The following is a 21,414-nucleotide window of genomic DNA, read 5'->3' on the forward strand; positions in this document are numbered from 1 at the left end:
AGCTCAATTTTACTACCTATAAAACCATGAAAAACAATTCCTAACCCAAAGACTACAATGAGGGAGTAAATAAGATCCTGTAGATGAGGTGCCTAGTACGTCCTGTGGGGTATATGTATTAGTCACTCAGTCCTTTCTGACTCTGTGACCCCATAGGATGTAGCCCACCAGGTTCCTCCGTTCATGGAATTTTCTAGGTAAGAATACTGGAGTGGGTTGCCAATTTCCTTCTCAAGGATGTCTTCCCAACCCAGGGATCAAACCCAGGTCTTCTGCATTGCAGACAGACTCTTTGCCATCTGAGCCACCAGGGAATCCCAGGTTTCCTGGTCCTGGAGTAGGTAGCCAATATTGTATTTTAAGTTTCAGGTGAGGAATGTGTGTATTTACCTTATTATTTGGTTTTGACCCTGAGACTTATGACTTCGATTGTTAAAATATAATTCAATTAAATAACTTAAAATGTAATTATCGCATCCATAAAAATTATTTCTGGAGCTCAGCTTGTGGCACGTATATTGTAGTGGTTCAGAAAGAACCTTATCATTCTGTCCCTGTCCTGAAAAAGTAGCGAATGCACATGAAATCAACTTTGAGCCATGAAAGCCTCAATGCGATCAAGTGCTCAGTTGTATTTAACAGTCTTAAAGTGCTGAGAGAAATAAAGGAGAGCGAGATCTTGGTGAGGCTTAGAATAAACATCCAGGACTGGGTGGCAGAAACATGCCTGGAGATGGCAGTGAAGATAGGGGAGTGACTAGGAGGGAAAAGAAAGTAACCCCATCTGCAGGGCTCTATGTGCCTGCCATAGGGGAGAAGGACAGGTCCAAAACTGAGCACAGTCTACTCCAAATGCATCCATTTAATTTCTCATTCACATAACACTCTGTATTGTCACTTGACTCAATTTTGAAGCAAACTGAATGTTGACTTTGTTTTTTACCAAGACAGGAAGGATGAGTACTCGGCTCAAAATAGCCAGATCTGGAATTAGTACTCACAACCATAGACCATATTTCTCATTCCTTTAGCATTACTTCTTAATCATGTTCTTTAGACCATACTTCACACTTAAAGTTCACCTTTTAAAATAGAAATTGATTTCCTACTTAGATTTTCCCAGAAAACTTTATATCGAAGCCTCAAAATCCAAGATTCTGGTCCCACCTCTGCCATTAACCCACCTAAGAATGACCCACCTAGACACCAGGTGAATTGCTGCAAGGAGTGGCTCCTCCTGGGTCTGAAATTTCACAGATCCAACAGGGACTTGGCTGACTGGAAGACAGCGGAGTAACATCCAGTGTGTACTGTACGGCCTGAATTTCTGATTTCTGTTCTATAAAATCTAGCTAAAACTGGCCAAAATTCTCAGCCAGTATTATTTCTTTCTACCTCTTAAAAACTGAGTTCCAGAATGGACAGGAAGAATTCACTTTATGGCTCTGCTGATAAATATCCTAAATCTGAATGTTAGCTTTCTGATTATTTTCATGCCCCCGATAGGTATCAGGTTCTGACAGTAATAAAATCTGGAGATAGGCTGACAATAGCACTTTAAGACATAGCAGGATGAGAAAAGAGCCATAGCTAGAGAAAATGAGGGAGGAATTTTAATTCTCTCTCAGGGCAGTCATGAGGCTTAAGAAGAAAGGATCAAGCTCTTCCATGCTGGTGGGGGCCAGTGCAGACTTGACACTTAACAGGAAAACATTTGGACTCAGTGGAAGAGGAGGGTGGGATGATCTGAGAAAATAGCGTATACATTACGTATACATTACCGTATGTAAAATAGATAGTCAGTGGGAGTTTGATGCTGGAGAAGGAAATGGCAACCCACTCCAATATTCTTGCCTGAAGAATTCCGTGGACAGAGAAGCCTGGTGGGCTGCTGCCAATGGAGTCGCACAGAGTCGGACACGACTGAAGCGACTTAGCATGCATGCCTGCATTGGAGAAGGAAATGGCAACCCACTCCAGTGTTCTTGCTGGAGAATCCCAGGGACAGAGGAGCGTGGTGGGCTGCCGTCTATGGGGTCGCACAGAGTTGGGCACAACTTAAGCAACTTAGCGGCAGCAGCAGCAAGGTGTTTGATGTATGACACAGGGCACCCAAAGCCGGAAGAGGGTGACAAGGGAGGTGGGGGTGGGGGTTTAGGATGGAGGTGACACATGTATGCTTATGGCTGATTCATATTGATATATGGCAGAAAAAAATCACAATATTGTAAAGTAATTGTCCTCCAATTAAAATAAATAAATAAATATATTTTTTTAAGCCAACAGCATCCTCCACCCCCCAACTAATCCAAGTTTAGGTATCACCGTGGGATAGTTAACTTTGGGGTGGGGGGAGTCTTAGCAGACTTTGTGTGTGCCTGTGTTCAGTCACTTCAGACTCTGTGCAACCCTATGGACTGTAGCCCGACAGTCTCCTCTGTCCATGGGGCTTCTCCAGGCAAGAATACTGGGGTGGGTTGCCACATCCTCCTCCAAGGAACCTTCCCCACCCAGGGATGCAACCCTAGTCTCTTGTCTCCTGCGTTAGCAGGTGGGTTCTTTACCAGTAGCACCACCTGGGAAGCGGGCATTAAACACATTTAATTCAGGGCCAGGTTCTAGTCTGGAGCCTCAAGGGCCAAGAGTTGTGTAAAAACTTGCCCTTGGCCGAGTCTCGTCATCTGAAGCGCTCTGAGCCATGACAAGTCCGCAGCCTTTCAGGACGCATCTCTGGCCCAGGACTGCCCAGTAAGGCAGCGGCCAGGTCCGACTGATGCTGTCCAGGCGTCGCCCCGGGGAAAGGTTGCTGCGCGGTCGCTAGGGACGGGAGGAGTCTGGTGGTGATTGATGGGAAAGGGACGAATGAATAAAAGTACTTGTCTAGGGGCAGCAAGGATCCCGAGCAAACTTCGGAGGCTACACGGTCAGGCATTCCCTCGGCGTTTCGTCAGAGCCAGACCCTCCCGCTGCTGAAGGGAGGCGCGCTCTGCTCCCGGGGGCCGGGAATCCAGCCGCGCGCGGGGGGAAGGAGGTCCCTGCCTGGTGCGTCGGGATCAAGAGGTAACCGTTCTGCTTGGTGTTTAATTCAAATCTGTGATTGAACCTTATCCTAGGGATTCAGTTTGGATTACTTGTTAGATTTTTCTTTTCTTTTTTTTTTTATCGTGTAGGTACAGCAGATTAAAATAGAATTGGAGTGAAGGAGAGAGCTTGAGTGTTTGAATTCACTCGGAGGGGATAGAAACTTCCAAGTTAATCCAGATAGAGACTCTTCCAATCAGACCGAGTGGAGATGTCCGGGAGATTTTCCGGGTCAGCCGGCCCAGTCCTGGGGTGTGGGTGGGGGGGAGCGTGGGGGGTGCGGAGGAGTCCGACCACAGGCAGCGGGGAAGGAAGGGGTCTGGGAGTCCAGACACGCGGCATCCGGGGTTGCTGTGGAGTCAAATGCAGAGACTGGTGATGCCCTTGATCTCTAGGTGCCTTGATTTCCCCCGTCCCCGCGCGCCCTTGGCCGGAACGAATACTGCTCCCTCTGCGCACACCAGGAGCTCAAAGCTTTGCTTTGGACACCCATCCTTTCCTCCCCGTCACACCCCTTCCAGGATACCCCGCCCCACTGCGAGTCATTTACCCCTCAGGGGACGCAAGGGAGGAAAAACCAGAGAAAACTGGCTCTGGAGGGACGGTCTGGGGCACAGGCGAGTCCCACGCGCCAGAGTTCCCCACTCCGGCGCCAGTTCGACTTACTAATACTTAAGCGCGCGGAGAGTGCGGGCGCAGCTGCGCTCCGGGATAGCTGCTTTCAGGGGCGTGGCTGGGGACGCTGACCCGGGTGTCCGGTCTTCCTTCCCTTGCTGGTCTCTAGACTCGGAAAGCTGAGGAGCGGCCACCCGACTCCCTCTGGAGCAGGCAGCAGCATGCAGCCGCTGCCCAGCTTGTGCGGACGCGCCCTGGTGGCGCTGATCCTTGCCTGCGGCGTGGCGGGGATCCAAGCTGAAGAGAGGGAATTCCCGCCAGCCGGGGCCACTCAGCCACTTCTGGGGGCCAGAGAGATGATGGAAACCCCGACTGAGACGTCCTGGCCCGGGAGGTCCAACACCAGCGAGCCGCGATCGTCCGCAACACCGCAGATGCCTAGAGGCGGAAGGATGGCGGGAATCCCACCGCGCACCCCACCCCCGTGCGATGGACCCATAGAGATCAAGGAGACTTTCAAGTACATCAACACGGTGGTGTCCTGCCTAGTGTTCGTCCTGGGCATCATCGGAAACTCCACGCTGCTGAGAATCATTTACAAGAACAAGTGCATGCGAAACGGTCCGAATATCTTGATAGCCAGCCTGGCTCTCGGAGACCTGCTGCACATTATCATTGATATCCCCATCAATACTTACAAGGTAAGGGGTGCCTGCTAGGATCGCGATGGGAGGGCGCACCCTTAGGACCGGGAAGATGGGAAAGTCTTTGCGGGGAGATTTCTCAAGAAGAGCCATCCCCTCCCCCACTCCCCCACCTCCACCCTCTGGCCCCACACCCCCGCTTCCCCTGTACTTCTAATAATCGCTGGAACCAAACACCCTTCTGGTTTCAGTAGCCCCCTACTAAGCCTAGAAAAAGCATAGTCCCCAGACCAGCAGCCTATTACTTGGGAACTGTTAGAAATGTATTTTTAACAAGCCCTCCAGGTAAAGTTAGAAAGGCACCGGTCTTGAAGGACCTTGTCCCTAAATTCAGCTCACAAAGTTATATTCTCTCTGCTCAGAGATTGATGGACCATGGACTGGCAGATTGTTATCACCTGAAAACTTGTTAGAGCTCCAAGTCCACCCCAGATTTATTAAATCAGAACCTGCATCTTAAAATACCTATGCAATTCATATGCATGCTAACCTTGGGAAGCGAATAGGTTTTTAGAAAACAAATGGCCTAGGAGAAAGAGTCCCAGACAGGTGAGTGGGAAAACACAGTTCATCTGCTGTGAATGACTGTATCGTATCTGATCTTTACTGAATGCCTATGATGGGCCAAGCACCGGGATAAATGTGTTACTTTCCTTTCCTTCTTCTGACAACCTATGAGTAGATATGATTCCATTTTATCAATGATAGGATGCTCAAGGTCTCACAAGGAGTAAGTGATGGAGCTGAGGAAAATCAGGCCCAATCATCAGGTTCCAAAGTGCGAACTGCACCCCATCACTTTGAGGACAAGACCAAGGACACTCAACTGCAGTCTGTCACAGTTTCAGTAGCTAACATCATTGTGTGATTACCACTGGCATCAGAGGAAATGGGCATGAAGAGCTAGGGCAGGACACAAACCCCCACATGATTTGACTCTCACTTGCTTTGAAACTCTGAACACATCCCAACATCTCTGGACCTCAGTGTCCTCAACTCTGCAGTAAGCTGCTAGTACCGACCAACTGGAATTCTGTGGCATTGAGAAAACAGCCTAAGGGAAAGAGATGGAATATTTTAAAGGACTGTGCAAATATGTTTCCCCACCTCAAGCGATAAGTTGACTCACTGGAAAAGAGTCTGATGCTGGGAGGGATTGGGGGTGGGAGGAGACGGGGACGACAGAGAATGAGATGGCTGGATGGCATCACCGACTCGATGGACATGAGTTTGAGTGAACTCCGGGAGTTGGTGATGGACAGGAAGGCCTGGCGTGCTGTGATTCATGGGGTCGCAAAGAGTCGGACACGACTGAGTAACTGAACTGAACTGAACTGAACTGATGCAAATATGTAAAACTCTGCATCCCCAACATAATCAGCAATAGAAAGTCACCCATAAACACAGAACCAAAAGTGTGAGGGACTCAGAATGTACTTTGGGGATTTGCCTAAAGCTAGTTTGGGGCTCAGTACAAGGCGGGGGAAGGGGAAGGCATGAAGGGTTAGGAAAAGGTTGTGGGGAAATCTTGGAGCTTTGTGACAGGAGAAGTTACCAGATAGGATGCTTTTAAGTTGCCTTTTATGAATCTCTGAAAATCCTAATCCAAAAAATCATACATTAAGGAAGTCTAGAGATTTTTAAGATTTAGAGATAGTATTTAGATTAGGAACCAGGTCCTAGAAAGAAACACTCCCAGAAATGAGGGATAAACAGATGAAATTCTAATTTCCTGCATGACTACCAGTTCTGATGAACTCTGAGGATTTCCTGGGAGAAGCACGGGCTGAAATGTATCCCTTATATGCAGTCCCATCTCCATTAGAACCAAAACTAACCCATTTTTGAAGTCCTACAGACCAAGTCTTACTGTTCCAACGTGGCAGAGGCATTCCTCAAACCTGACTTAAGAAACTTTAGAGTACAAGGTGTTGTGAAAACTTTAAAATAAGTGATTTCTTGTTGTCGTTCATTCGCTAAGTTGTGTCCAACTCTTTGCGACCCCATGGACTGCAGCACACCAAGTTCCCCTGTCCTTTACCATCTCCTTTAGTTTGTTCAAACTCATGTCCATTGAATCAGTGATGCTCTCCAACCATCTCATCCTCTGTCACCCCCTTCTCCTCCTGCCCTCAATCTTTCCCAGCATCACAAGATCCTTCTGAAAAGGGAGATTACATCTAGTTTTGCTAGTTTTGTGAAAGATCTGTTAAGGAAGGTGCCAGGAAACCCCACGTGGTGAGCCCATTTAGATATCCTCCTAACTCCTAAGTCAGCCGGCAGGTGAAATCTTGTACGGAAGGTAGGATTGAGGGCCCCAGATGTAAATCAGGTCTTCTAGGACCATCTTACTTTCTCTGCCCGGCCAAATTATTACATTCAATAAGCCAGAGGCGAGCCTGTTCCCAAAGGGACACACAGGTTTTCCTTCCCTTTCAAATTCTTTTATGATTTCCCTAGGAAGTTACATTATTTTCCCTGAAACACTGCAGTCTGTTCAACCTGTGTTTCTGTATCTGAAATAAACAAATTAATGAGTCATCACAAATCTGGCTTTATTAGCTATGAACAAATCTATGACCTAGAATTAGGTCCTGTTGCTAGCTTTGCCATCACAGAATCCTACATAGTGGCCTTTGGTTTATGTTTATAATATCGGTCGGGAAGATCCCCTGGAGAAGGAAATGGTAACCCACTGCAGTATTCTTGCCTGGAGAATCCCATGGACAGAGAAGCCTGGTAGGCTACAGTCCACGGGGTCGCAAAGAGTCGGACATGACTGAGCGACTGAACGGAACGGAAATATATGTCACTTGAGACATAATAATAATGATTACCATTTGTTATGCACTGTGTACCTGGTTTTGTTCATTTCAACCACTACAAGAAAGCCTATGGAGGGAGTATTGTTATCATCCCTGTTTGATGGGGAAATTGCATTTTCAAGAGATGAAGAAGTAACTTGCTTGATGATGTCACACCACTAGAAAGTGATGAAACTAGGGCTTGAACCCAGGCCTCTGGTCCTAGAACCCATGGTCCTCCCACCCTGCACAGATTGAGCGGCTCACAGCATGACCTCCTCCAACCTGGAATATTGTTAGGACCTCATTGGAGTATAATGGTGCAATTATGTGATACACTACCACACAGTAGGCTACTTGGGAAACATTTTCAGTTTTAATTTTGTCATCTGAAGATTTCTGTCTCCTGAAATTCCCCTCAGATGATCTATAATGTATAAAATTGATAATATCACTGTTATTCTAAGTCTTTATTTACAAAAACATCTAATCCAGGACTAGTTAAAAGCCATTTCTTTCTTTAAATAATTGTGTCACTATATAAGGAAGTTTAAAAAATACATTTAGAATTTCACAGTAGTCAAGTATTTTACTTCACACAAAGGAACTTAAGTGAATTATGAGTGTCATTTAAATTTAGCCTAAAGTGGGGTACTCTAGTGATTTCTAACTTTGTTTTTGTGGGGCATTACTAGTCTCTTGACAATCCAGTTAATTATCTAGGTTACATGCTATATAAATTAATATATAAATAGATAATTTATGTATGAAAGAAAAAGTGTCACTCAGTCTTCTCCAACTCTTTGTGACACCATGCCCACCAGGATGGAATTCTCCAGACAAGAATACTGGAGTGGGTAGCCCTTTCCTTCTCCAGGGGATCTTTCCAACCCAGGGATCCAACCTGAGTCTCTTGCATTGCCAGTGGATTCTACACCATCTGAGTGTTATAATTAATACATAATATAATATACATTCACAATTTCTGAGGGTTCATAGAATACTGCAACTCATCTATTGGTTTACCCAGGGTATGGAAACTTCAACACGAATCTGTAACTTTAATCTGGAGTTCAGTAATTCTAGAGTTCAATAAAGTTGACAAAGCACAAAATGTCACAGATGTGGCTGAAAGCTATGCTCCTTGATGCAGCTGTAGAAATGGAATGGGACTTCTCAGGGAGGGGCTGCTGTGAGCGCTGACAAACCTCAGGGCATATGTCTCTTCTGCCTCAACTCCTTCAAGGAACTTCCTCTGGAAACTTCTAGACAGAGTCAGTCCTCTCACCAGAGCTCCTATGTCAGGGAGGAAATCTTGATTGACAGATGTTGTGGGAGACTCCGCAAATTGAAGCTTGAAAGGGACTTCAGATAGGCATGTACGCATGCTGGAAATAAAAGCTTATGTCTCCTTCTCAGCAACACACACTGGGGCTGTCACTGTATTACATAAGAGCGTCTAGATGAAAATGAAATGCCAGCATCCATTTAAAAATATATAAGTGTATGTGTATATGGGCTTGCCCAGTGGCTCAGCAGTAAAGAATCCTCCTGCCAATGCAGGAGACACAGGAGACGCGGGTTTGATCCCTGAATCAGTTGGAAGAAGTCATGGCAACCCACTCTGGTATTCTTGCTTGGAAAATCCCATGGACAGAGGAGCATGCCAAGTTACTGTTCCTGGGGTCGCAAAGAGTAGGACAGGGCTGAAGCGACTGAGCACACACACATACACATATATGTTTGTACATATTCATATGTAAATACATTAAATATTATAAAAATGTATAGATAAGTGGATAGGTGAATATCGTTGGTCACAGTATCTGGTACAAAGTAACCAAGTAATAAATGTTACTAGAATGTGTGAGAGTGTGTGTGAATAAGAATGGAAATTGTTTTGTTTTTCAGCTTTTGCCATTATAAACATGACTACAAATAACTTTTTTGTATGGCTTTGTACGCATGTGTGACTTGAGTTGAAGGATAAATTTCTAGAATTAGAATTATTGAATCAAACGATACATGTCTTTGTAATTTTGATAGACATTGCTATACTGTCCCCCAAAGTTGTTATTGTACTCTTAGTTTGAATCACGAGTTTATGTAAGATGTTACAAAGCTATACAAAGATGTTATTTGTAGTCATGCTTATAATGGCAAAAGCTAAAAAAAAAGTTTCCATTCTTATTCACATATACACCCATACACATTCTAATGACATTTATTACTTGGCTACATTGTACCAGGTACTGTAACCAGTGATATTCACCTCTCTACTTATCTACACATTTTTATAACATTTAATATATTTACATATTAATATGTAGTATATATATATACTTACATATTTCTAAACATCCTCTCTGGATGCTTGCATTTCATTTTTCATCTGGATGTTCTTATGCAATACAGTGACAACCCCAGTGTGTGTTGCTGAGAAGGAGAAATAAGCTTTTATTTCCAGCATTTCACATGATTATCTGAAACCCTTTTAGAACTTCAATTTGCTGAGTCTCCCACAACATCTGTCTATCACGATTTCCTCCCTGACTCAGGAGCCCTGGTGAGAGCCCTGACCAGAAGCCCTCTTTATATGGGCTTCCCTGGTGGTTCAAACATTAAAAGAATCTGTTTGCAATGCAGGAGACCCCGGTTCAATCCCTAGGTTGGGAAGATCCCCTGGAGAAGGGAAAGGCTACCCACTCCAGTGTTCTGGCCTGGAGAATTCCATGGACTGTATAGTCTGCTGCTGCTGCTGCTAAGTCACTTCAGTCATGTCCGACTCTGTGTGACCCCATAGACGGAAGCCCACCAGGCTCCCCCGTCCCTGAGATTCTCCAGGCAAGAACACTGGAGTGGGTTGCCATTTCCTTCTCCAATGTGTGAAAGTGAAAACTGAAAGTGAAGTCGCTCAGTCGTGTCCGACCCCTAGCGACCCCAGGGACTGCAGCCTACCAGGCTCCTCCATCCATGGGATTTTCTAGGCAATAGTACTGGAGTGGCTTGCCATTGCCTTCTCCGACTGTATAGTCTATGGGGCCACAAAGAGTTGGACACAACTGAGAGACTTTCACTTTCATATCAGTTCAGTTCAGTTCAGTCGCTCAGTAGTGTCCGACTCTCCGCGACCCCATGAATCACAGCATGCCAGGCCTCCCTGTCCATCACCAACCCCCGGAGTACACTCAAACTCATGCCCACAGAGTCGGTGATGCCATCCAGCCATCTCATTCTCAGTCGTCCCCTTCTCCTCCCGCCCCCAACCTTTCCCAGCATCAGAGTCTCTTCCAGTGAGTCAACTCATCGCATGAGGTGGCCAAAGTATTGCAGTTTCAGCTTTAGCATCAGTCCCTCCAATGAACATCCAGGATTGATCTCCTTTAGAATGGACTGGTTGGATTTCCTTGCAGTATAAGGGACTCTCAAGAGTCTTCTCCAACACCACAGTTCAAAAGCATCGATTCTTCGGCGATCAGCCTTCTTCACAGTCCAACTCTCACATCCATACATGACCACGGGAAAAACCATAGCCTTGACTAGACGGACCTTGGTTGGCAAAGTAATGTCTCTGCTTTTTAATATACTATCAAGGTTGGTCATAACTTTCCTTCCAAGGAGTAAGCGTCTTTTAATTTCATGGCTGCAATCAGCATCTGCAGTGATTTTGGAGCCCAAAAAAACAAAGTCTGACACTGTTTCCACTGTTTTTCCATCTATTTCCCATGAAGTGATGGGACCAGATGCCATGATCTTTGTTTTCTGAATGTTGAGCTTCAAGCCAACCTTTTCACTCTCCTCTTTCACTTTCATCAAGAGGCTTTTGAGTTCCTCTTCACTTTCTGCCATAAGGGTGGTGTCATCTGCATATCTGAGGTTATTGATATTTCTCCCAGCAATCTTGATTCCAGCTTGTGCTTCTTCCAGCCCAGCGTTCCTCATGCATATGAAAAGTTAAAAGTGAAAGTGATAGTTGCTTAGACAAGTACAATTCTTTGCGACCCCACGGACTGCAGCCCGCCAGTCTCCTCTGTCCATGGGATTTTCCAGGCAAGAATACTGGAGTGGGTAGCCATTCTCTTCTCCAGGGGATCTTCCCAACCCAGGGATCGAACCCAGGTCTCCCACATTGCAGGCAGATTCTTTACCAGCTGAGCCACAAGGGAAGCCCTCATATATATATATATACATATATAAGTATATATACACACATATACATACATATATACACACATATATATGTATCAGTGTCTGTCTCTAAAATATAACATGAATCACTATGCCAGTATTTATATGGGCTATGTATGTACTGACCCACAAACTAGTGTTTAAGTATCTGATGGGAGGGTGAATCTCTCCTTATTCACAAACTACTTATTGTGTCCTTCTTGTAAGACTAAAATGAATGAAATAATCTAGATGTTTGTTGCCTATAGAATCCTGGAGTAGCACCAATGTCAAAGTTGCATAGGAAGAGCTGAGTGTATTTATAGATGCTGTGAAATTTTATGTGTTGCTAGTGATTGGTTGGAGAAGGCAATGGCAAGCCACTCCAGTACTATTGCCTAGAAAATCCCATGGATGGAGGAGCCTGGAAGGCTACAGTCCGTGGGGTCGCTAAGGGTCAGACACGACTGAGCGACTTCACTTTCAGTTTTCACTTTCACACATTGGAGAAGGAAATGGCAACCCACTCCAGTGTTCTTGCCTGGAGAATCCCAGGGACGGGGGAGCCTGGTGGGCTTCCGTCTATGGGGTCACACAGAGTCGACACAACTGAAGTGACTTAGCAGCAGCAGCAGTGATTGGTTGATTAGTTGGTTTGCTTGGTTTGGATTAGCAGTGATATTTTTAAAAGCCTTGAATGCAGGTTGAAGTTAAAATTTCTTCAACTTCTCTTAACATATCAAGAAGTTAAAAATGCTTAAGCAAATATCGAACTTTTAAATTATAACAAATTCACTCTCTTTGTGCTGTATTTATATGGATAACTGAGTTGATATATATAGTTAACATAAATATAGTAAATAATAGAAATATAGTTTCCTCTATGTGTAAGCAAATCGCATTTAGTATCTTCCCAGGTGGCCCTACTGGTAAAGAGCCAAAAGATATGAGACTCAGTTTCAATCCCCAGGTCAGGAAGATCCCTGGAGAAGGAAATGGCAAACTGCTCCAGTATTCTTACCTGGAAAATTCCATGGACTTTTTTTTTTCCTAATGGGCTACGGTCCATGGGGTTGCAAAGAGTCAGGCACAACAGAGCTCACACACACACAAATTACATTTGAAAACAAACATCCTTATAAACTGATGACAGATATCTACATGGACATTATTTTGATAAGGATCCAAGTATAATCAGATGTCTAGTGGCAGTGGAGAGCTTTCTAAAAATTAAGCTGGTGACCTGTTTGGAGTGCCTCTAGATGGTTTTATCGTTAAGACTTTGGAGGCCACTGTTGAGGCAAAGAAGCTGCCTTCATAGGTCTGAGAGGCAAAAACTACTGATCTTTAACATTTAACTACTTCAGGTGGAATACATGTAGCATTAAAATGCTGGTATGTCAAAATGGGAATTGCTTCACTGAACCCTCAAATGAGTTTTGAGTGAAATGAGCTTGTAGTGACTTTGCCAGATAGTCAGGCTTTCCTGCTTGGGACACAATCAAAGCTCTATTTCAATCAAAGTCACCTTTCTCACTTTTCAATCTTAGACTATTTCTAGCACTTAACAAGTCTGTGTATGATTAACTAGTTTCATAGTTAGAAGTAGAAGTGAACAGAACACCATCAAATTTAACTTTCCTTTTTTTAAAAATTTATTTACTTTAATTGGAGGTCAATTCCTTTACATTATTGTATTGGTTTTGCCATACATTGACATGAATCTGCCCCGGGTGTACATGTGTTCCCCATCTTGAACCCCTCTCCCCAAATTTAACTTTACACTTATCTGATTAATAAATGGAAGTTTATGTGTATAGAGCAACACAAGAAGTAAAGATATCATGGAGTTGTTGTTGTTGTCGTTGCTTAGTTGCTGACTCTTTTGCAACCTCCAGAACTGTAGTCCTCCAGGCTCCTCTGTCCATGGGATTTCCCAGGCAAGAATACTGGAGTGGGCTGCCATTTCCTTCTCCAGGGGATCTTCCCAACTCAGGGATTGAACCAGTGTGTCTTGCATTGGCAGGTGGATTCTTTACTGCTGATCCACCGGGGAAGCCCCTGCCATTGAGTAGCAAGTCTAATTTTGCCCAAGATAACAATACTGTTCTTATGTCCAGTTAAGTAACTGAGATATTTTAGTGACATTTTAGTAATATCTGGAGATATGTTAGGGTTCACCGGCAGCTTAGCGGTAAAGAATCTGCCTGCTAATGCAGGAGATACAAGTTCGATCCTGGATCGGAAGATCCTCTGGAGATAGAAATGGCAACCCATGCCAGTATTCTTGCCTGGAAAATTTCATGTACAGAGGAGCCTGGCAGGCTACAGTCCATGAGGTCACAAAGAGTCAGATACAACTGAGCACACAGAGATATGTTAGTAGAAGAAGCATTTTGTACTCAGAACAGAACCTAGATACTTCTGAGATTCATTTATTTAAAGCAAAAAAAAAAAAAAAATGTAAGGATCACCAATTAATCATATTTGAAGTAGTAACATTTTAAAAGTATTAATAAAGAGTAAGACTATTCATTTTGAATGACCTTGAGTCAATTAATAAATATAACTTAACACTCCAACACCCTGTAACAGTCAACTGCAGACAAATGCTTGTTGACAGACGTTCTACTCATATTTTTGTAACTGTCCAAATGAAAAAGAAAGGGAGATTTTTGTTCTTTTTTCTATATATATGAGGCTATTGGCCATTGCGGAATAAGAGGTTAATAGCAGATGTCAAATAACCCAGAAACTCAAGACTTCCTAGTTCTGATTCAGTGCTTCACATTTTGCCCATGGATGCCTGTGACAAAATGATTGGCAAACCCTTGGCTATGGACAGTGGAAGGTTTCCTGGGGTTAATCGTGTTTGCCTTTGATCTGTCACTCAGTCGCTCCATAAATCTAAGGCGCTTAAAATGTCAAGGCAATGTCTCTTTCAACATGGTAAGGTTTATCTATCAAAGACTTTACATTTTTCTTTACTCATTTTAAATGAATCATTCAAGACTGAAGGTATTTCCATAGTTGTACAAGAGGATGATCCAGCCAAGACCATGTTGTTTCAAAGCCGGGGAGCCAGGGTCTTCATTCCCTAAAGAAAACCAAATAAGGTTTTCACCGTGTAGCTAATATGCAATGGTTGATGATTTTTAGAGAAACATGCCTAATGCTAACCAATGATTAAGTGCTTTTAAGGGTGTTGACAGATATAGCCTGAGCTGAAATGCAATTCTGATATAATTTATGATGTGAAGCATTTTCTTTGAGGACTTTGCAAAGTTAAGAAGAGGTTGGTTATGTCTGGGAGATAGCTGAGCGTGGTATATGGATGTAGCTTAGCCGGCAAATTCTCTAATTTTAGACTTTCTTTTTTTTTCTTTCCAATGCTTTTATTTTATAGAGTTACTATTTCTCTTTCCTAAAAGATACTCTGGCAAAAATGTAAAGAAATAAGAAAATGGCCAAAATAGGGTGGTAGAAGGAAGAGAGAATGAGGATGGTTCTTGAGTCAGAAATTATTAGCAGGGACTTCCCTGGGGGTCCAGTGGTTAAGACTTTGTCTTCTAGTGCAGAGGGTATGGGTTCGATCCCTGGTCAGGGAGCTAAGATTTCACATTCCTTGCAGCCAAAAAACCAAAACATAAAAGAGAAGCAATGTTGTAACAAATTCAATAAAGACTTTAAAAATGGTCCACATCAAAAAAAAGAAAGAAACATATCAGCGAAGTCGACTGAGGCATTTTGTCCCCGATTCCTTTCCAGACATACTCGTGCCTTCTCACTCATGTTTCTACTTCTCTCCTCCTTAGCTGCATTTTACTTTCCAGAAAGGAGTAACCCAGTTCTCAGGGTGTTTAGGTTCTATATGTCTCCTTCCCCCTCACACAGTGTTTTTAATTTATATTAAAGAACTTTTGACTTCCATAGTAATCAAATGTTTTCTAAGCACAGATTATTCCATAAACCATTCTCTGGGTAGAATTAGGTTTAAGTAAGACATGAAATGACTTAATAAGATTTGTTGAATTTATTAAGTTTGAGAGTTACTTTCTGAGCCATGAGATCATCACATTATAATTCTTTAGTTTCTTCCGTTGTCACAGTGATCTTAGAAGATTCAGCTCAGAGAAGTGAATTTGACCATAAAGCTAGATTTGTGAATAGCATTTCTTAATGCTCTTAGTTGAATCTGTTCAACATATATGACATGTCAATGAAAGCTTTTAAGCACAAATTGAGGATAAGTTTTCAGGTTTAGATAATAGAAGAGTAGCCATCTAGTTATTTATTGGCCTGTTACAGATGTAGAAATAAATTTCATTGTAATCGAGAAGGGATATATGTTTAAGGTGAAGTTAATTTACTCCTAAGACATTAATTTTTTATCTTTTTCTTTCTCTTTGCTGCTCTTAGAGATTTTGTTTCCAGAAACTTAACTCATTTTAATGGAGTCATTCATCTGTCCTAGGAATCTTTTCAGAGCAGTGGAAAGTCCTTTCTTTGCTGGAGTTCACACAACAGATTCCTAGGACAGGGTCTTTGTCCTACACAACTCCAGGGAGTGCTGTTCATACTGCAGTCTATTTAAATGGCACCTCTGGCCTATTCTTTAAGTGATAAAGTGCATTTTAATGGATGTAAGATGGAACTTGTAATTGATATTTGTCCCCAGGGCACAAGTACCATGTATGTCAAGAAAATATTTTCTGTGCACTTGACCAGCAGCTTAAACTCTCACTGTATGGTTTTTTTTTAATTAAATTTATTTATTTTTGATTGAAGGATAATTGCTTTACAACATTGTGTTGGTGCCCACCAAACATCAACATGAATCAGCCATAGGTACACCTATGTACCCTCCTCCTTGAACCGTCCTTCCACCTCCCTACCCATCCCACCCCTCTAGGTTGTCACAGAGCTCCAGTCTGAATTAAAGGGAAAAAAAAAATTGGACATGGGAAATCCTTGAATGAGGGTGTCTTATCTTATTAAAACGCCAGTTCAAACGCAGAAAAACTCTTATCTGCCACAGGAAACAGAGATAAAAGCAGAAGAATACACCCTTCCCCAAACCTGTGAAACACAGCCACTCCATTATTTCCTTCTTTTGACTCTGACTGTAAAAATATTTCTATAATATCAGTCATTTGAAAGAAATGTTCACAGTTCATCACCAGATGGAACAGACAATAGTCTGGCAAAGTAACCCTGGTTGTCACTTGTAATGTGTTGCTCACCCACCTTCCTAAAAGCACTCTGTGCTTTCTGCATTCATCTCCACCACGTTTACAAATAACACACCTCATAGAATCCCATCAGATAGTGAGAAATAGTGGGTTCTGTTTTATACCAGTCATTTCCCTGACAGGTTTGAGGAGGAGAGAGAGAAGGGAGGGGAGGAATTTTGCTCTCCACTTTTTCCTGTCTGCTTGGCAAGCGGAACTCCCAGAGAAGAGCCAACGCCTCATTTCCGGAGGCCCTGGCTTTATGTGTCAAGAAGACTTGATCATCTGGAAGGGAGGAGCACGTGGACTAGACAGTACAAAATCAGTCAATCAGTAGAAAGTGCAGTCATCTCAACTCTCAGAAGAGTTTATTTCAAATATGGGAACTGAAAAGCTCATGACAAGTCTTAATACAAGATGTCTGTCTTATGATCAAATTCATTCATTCATCCATGAACTGATTCATTCACCATTAAGAGCCAACCCACTGGAAATGACCCTGATGCTGGGAAAGATTGAAGGGAGGAGGAGAAGGGGACGACAGAGAATGAGATGGTTGGGTGGCATCACTGACTCAATGGATGTCAGTTTGAGCAAACTCTGGGAGATGGTGAAGGACAGGGAAGCCTGGCATGCTGCAGTCCATGGGATCGCAAAGAGTCAGACACGACTTAGCGACTGAACAACAACATTTAATGAGCAGTCACTGTGTGCCAGGCACTATGCTAGCCACTAAAAATGTTGTAGAATATTCTGAAACTAAGAACCAGTTAAAGCTCAGTGTATCCTGTTAATTTTTTTGAAAAATAGAAAGGAGAATGGTGATTATGGTTAATGAGACAATTGAACATTTGTTAGTGCAAGATCGTTAACTTTGGCATTTCCTGACCCTATGGGGCTAGATTCCATTGGGTATTAAGAGTGGTATGTATTAATAGGATTTTCTCCATTTCATTTCTCAAGAATGTAATTTTTAATTAAAAAGAGAATTGGAAAATGTAAATTTCCCCAGTTGGAAAGATTTTGTAGGACTCATTTAGCAATACCTTTAAAGAAAAGACATTGTCTGTTCACACTATTTATCCTTTAGAAATTTTTAAAACTACGTAATATAAAAATATGTATATACTATAATAGTATATAGTACATAGTATAAACTATGTACTATAAAAATAATTTTACAATATGATATGAAATTTTTTTGTATTCTGTTGCCTTTTTTCTTTCTCACTGGTTCAACATAAAGTTATGAAATCATGGGCATCTTTGAGTAGAAACCTTATCTTCAGTATGACCATGACTGTTTTCAATCTAGTGTTTATTTGTTTGTTTATTTATACAAAAGAAATGCACTAGCAAAGCAGTGGAAGCTTTAGGGGAAAGAGCTAAGCCTGAGGACAGGCTATCATTTGTCAAATGGACACTACATTGCTCCCAGGACCAACACTAACAAAAGTTCTTTCTCAAATGAGCCATCACCATTGCAAACCAGTGTCAGTAATGGGAATATTTTCTGACTGGCTCACATTTGATAAATGGTAAGCAATATGTATTCAAACTTAATTTTAAACAGGACCCAAACATTTAAGTTACGTGGCAGGGACCTAGAACAATATTGATCCCTGACTTTTTTTTTGCAATCAGAGAGATTTGATTACATGCATGATTTGTCTTCAGTACTCAGATTTTGCCCTTAAGTTATCTAACTGAATGACGAAAACTGCAATAAGAAATATGAATGTGTTATTGCTGGGTTTAAAGTTAAACTTGCTTCTTCTTGCAATAAAAGAGAATCAGTTTCCTCTACCAAAAGGAAAACTGAATCATTGAACTTCAGATTATAGGCATTGGGTGTCATTATTTTTGTCAAGAAATAGTGAAATAATTTCCAAGAATTGTGAAAACCTCTAAGAACATTCTTTCACCAAATTTTAAAGTGGTGTCTTGGTTGAGATCGATTTTTTTTTTTAAGTTCACAGCTTTTCCTCCACTCAGGGCAAGAGATTAATGTCTTTGCATTCTTAATAAGCTCAAAGCCCTAAATTGCCAAGACATTCTGGATGGAGGCCATTTAGACTGAGATGAGCATCAATAGTAGGCATGGTCTAAGTCACAGGAGATCAGGCTTCTCAGTGTCTCCACAAAGCCTTCTGATGAGAGAAGCAGAGGTTGCCAAAGTCATCCTTTTGACTACAAAATAATAGAAATGAGCACTCAATCCCCCACCTTCTGTGGCCTCTCAGGACTGGCAGCATTCACGTCTGAATTGAAATCATGAAGGGTTTTTTGGCAGTCTCTTTTTCTTTGGAAGGGTAGATTAGAAAATTGTAATCTGTCGGTTGTGATTAAGTTTCTGACTATCTCTGTGTTGAACTTGAAGAGAATTGCTACAATTTTCAGTTTGTGTTTCCCTGTCCCCTGTGATAACTTGGGTCAGAGGTTGGACTGCAGGCCTCCCAGTGGTATGAAGAGCAATCATCCAATGTCTAGTCTGAGCCAAAATCAATAATAACCTCAAAACAGAGCCTGGATTCAACGCAGAACTCATTTTCATTGGCCAGACATCTTTCCCTTCAGTGACCAGACACTCATTCATTTTGACTCATCCAATGACTGTACCCTGTGATACTCACATTTGCATATTTAGAGATTGTTCAAGACAATAAAATATTTGAAACTATCTGAATTTTTGGATATTAGATGAATAAAATATCTAGGGAGTTATCTATTACTTACCTAAGTGAGCATGTTGTGTGTGTGCTAAGTCACTTCAGTCATGTCCAACTCTTTGCGACCCTGTGGACTGTAGCCCTCCAAGCTACTCTGTCCATGGGATTCTCCAGGCAAGAATACTGGAGTGGGTTGCCATGCCTTCTTCCAAGGGATCTTCCTGACCCAGGGATCTAATCCACAATATCTTATGTCTCCTGCAATGGCAGGTGGGTCCTTTAGCACAAGCGCCACACAGGAAGCCTCACATAAGTGAGTGACCAAGGACAAATATATTCCCTGGTAGCTCAGTTGGTAAAGAATCCACCTGAAATGCAGGAGACCCCAGTTCGACTCCTGGGTCAGGAAGATCTGCTGGAGATGGGATAGGCTACCCACTCCAGTATTCTTGGGTTATCCTGGGGGCTCAGCTGGTAAAGAATCCACCTGCAATGCAGGAGACCTGGGTTCTTCTGACTCAGGGTCTCTCACAAGGGTCAAATTATTGGCAGGGCTACAGTCAAGAGAAGGCTTGTCCAAGGCTGGACACTTGGCAAATCAGTGCCAGCTGTTTTCAGGTGGCTTCAGTTTCTTGCCATGTTGGCTCTTCACAGGGACCCTTGGGTCTCCTCCTTTATGTGGCAACTCCCTCAAAGCAATGATCCAAGAGCGAGCAAGGAGGAAGCCATAATGCCATCTATTAACTAGTCTCAGATGTCAGGCATCATCAGTCCCACCACATTCTATTCACTAAATGTCAATCATTAAGTCCCCCACCCCGCTTCAAAGGGAGGGAAATGAGCTTCACCTTTTGAAGGAAGGACTGAAAGAATCTGTGGACATGTTTAATACTTGCAACCACAAGTTTCAGCCCATGATCTCTCATCAAATCTTCTTTTCTTGACTATTCTAGTCTATCATTGTCTATCTAATCTATTCATAGTCTACCACACCACTTTCTAGTCTATCTTGGTCCCAGCATCAGAGTTTTTTCCAGTGAGTCAACTCTTCGCACAAGGTGGCCAAAGTATTGGAGTTTCAGCTTTAGCATCAGTCCTTCCAATGAACACCCAGGATTGATCTCCTGTAGAATTGACTGGTTGGATCTCCTTGCAGTCCAAGGGACTCTCAAGAGTCTTCTCCAGCACCACAGTTCAAAGGCATCAATTCTTCGGCCATCAGCTTTCTTCACAGTCCAACTGTCACATCCACACATGACGGCATGTGGAATCTTAGTTCCCTGACCAGGAATCAAACGTGCAACTCCTGCACTGAAAGGTGAAATCTTAACCGCTGGATCACCAGGGAAGTCCCCGGAGTGATTTTTTAAACATAAATAAGATGATGCCATCTCCCTGTTCAAAATACTGCAATGGATTTCCTTAAAAAAAAAAAAATGACACTCCTCCCTCTAACTACATCTAGGGTGGTCTGGACCACTCCAGTCAGCCTTAAGAAACTTCTTTTCATCTCTTCCTGTCACTAGGCTTATTTTGACCTCAGGGCCTTTGTATTTGCTCTTTCCTCTGCCTAGAATACAGTCTGCATGGCTTACTCTTTTATTTTAGTTAAATCCCTACTGAAGGTTGCCTCTTGTGAGAGAGACCTGACTGGTGGTACAGGGGTTAAGACTTTACCTTCCAATGCAGTGGGTGCAGGTTGGATCCCTAGTTGGGAAGCTAAGATCCCACATGCTTCATGGCCAAAAAAATCAAAGCATAAAGCAGAAGCAATATTGTAACAAATTCAATAAAAACTTTAAAAATGGTTCACATCAAAACTATCTTTAAAACAAGAAAGCACCCCAAGTTTCATTACAATTTCTCAGTTCAGTTCAGTCACTCAGTCATGTCTGACTCTTTGCGACCCCATGAACTGCCGCACACCAGGCCTCTCTGTCCATCACCAACTCCCAGAGCCTACCCAAACTCATGTCCACTGAGTCGGTGATGCCATCCAATCATCTCATCCTCTGTCGTCCCCTTCTCCTCCTGCCCTCGATCTTTCCCAGCATCAGGGTCTTTTCCAATGAGTCAGCTCTTCGCATCAGCTGCCACAAATCTGCGAACAACTTATTATGTATTTATGTGTCCTTTCTCTGCC

The 21,414-nt window shown here is 42.8% G+C and overlaps 1 protein-coding gene across 1 annotated transcript in view; it reads left to right on the top strand.

The window, feature by feature from the left end:
• The first annotated feature begins 2,850 nt into the window (after positions 1-2,850).
• EDNRB (endothelin receptor type B) overlaps positions 2,851-21,414 on the top strand; it is a 29,945-nt gene continuing 11,381 nt past the window's right edge. The window contains exons 1-2 of the mRNA XM_055426525.2: positions 2,851-3,060; positions 3,866-4,397. Coding sequence (XP_055282500.1) covers positions 3,918-4,397 — 480 coding nt within the window. The 5' untranslated portion in view covers positions 2,851-3,060; positions 3,866-3,917. The remainder of the gene's footprint in view (positions 3,061-3,865; positions 4,398-21,414) is intronic.

Source organism: Moschus berezovskii, chromosome 13 (genome assembly GCF_049115385.1).
Source record: "Moschus berezovskii isolate FMDL1 chromosome 13, NW_MosBer_1.0, whole genome shotgun sequence".
NCBI classification, from domain to species: domain Eukaryota; kingdom Metazoa; phylum Chordata; class Mammalia; order Artiodactyla; family Moschidae; genus Moschus; species Moschus berezovskii.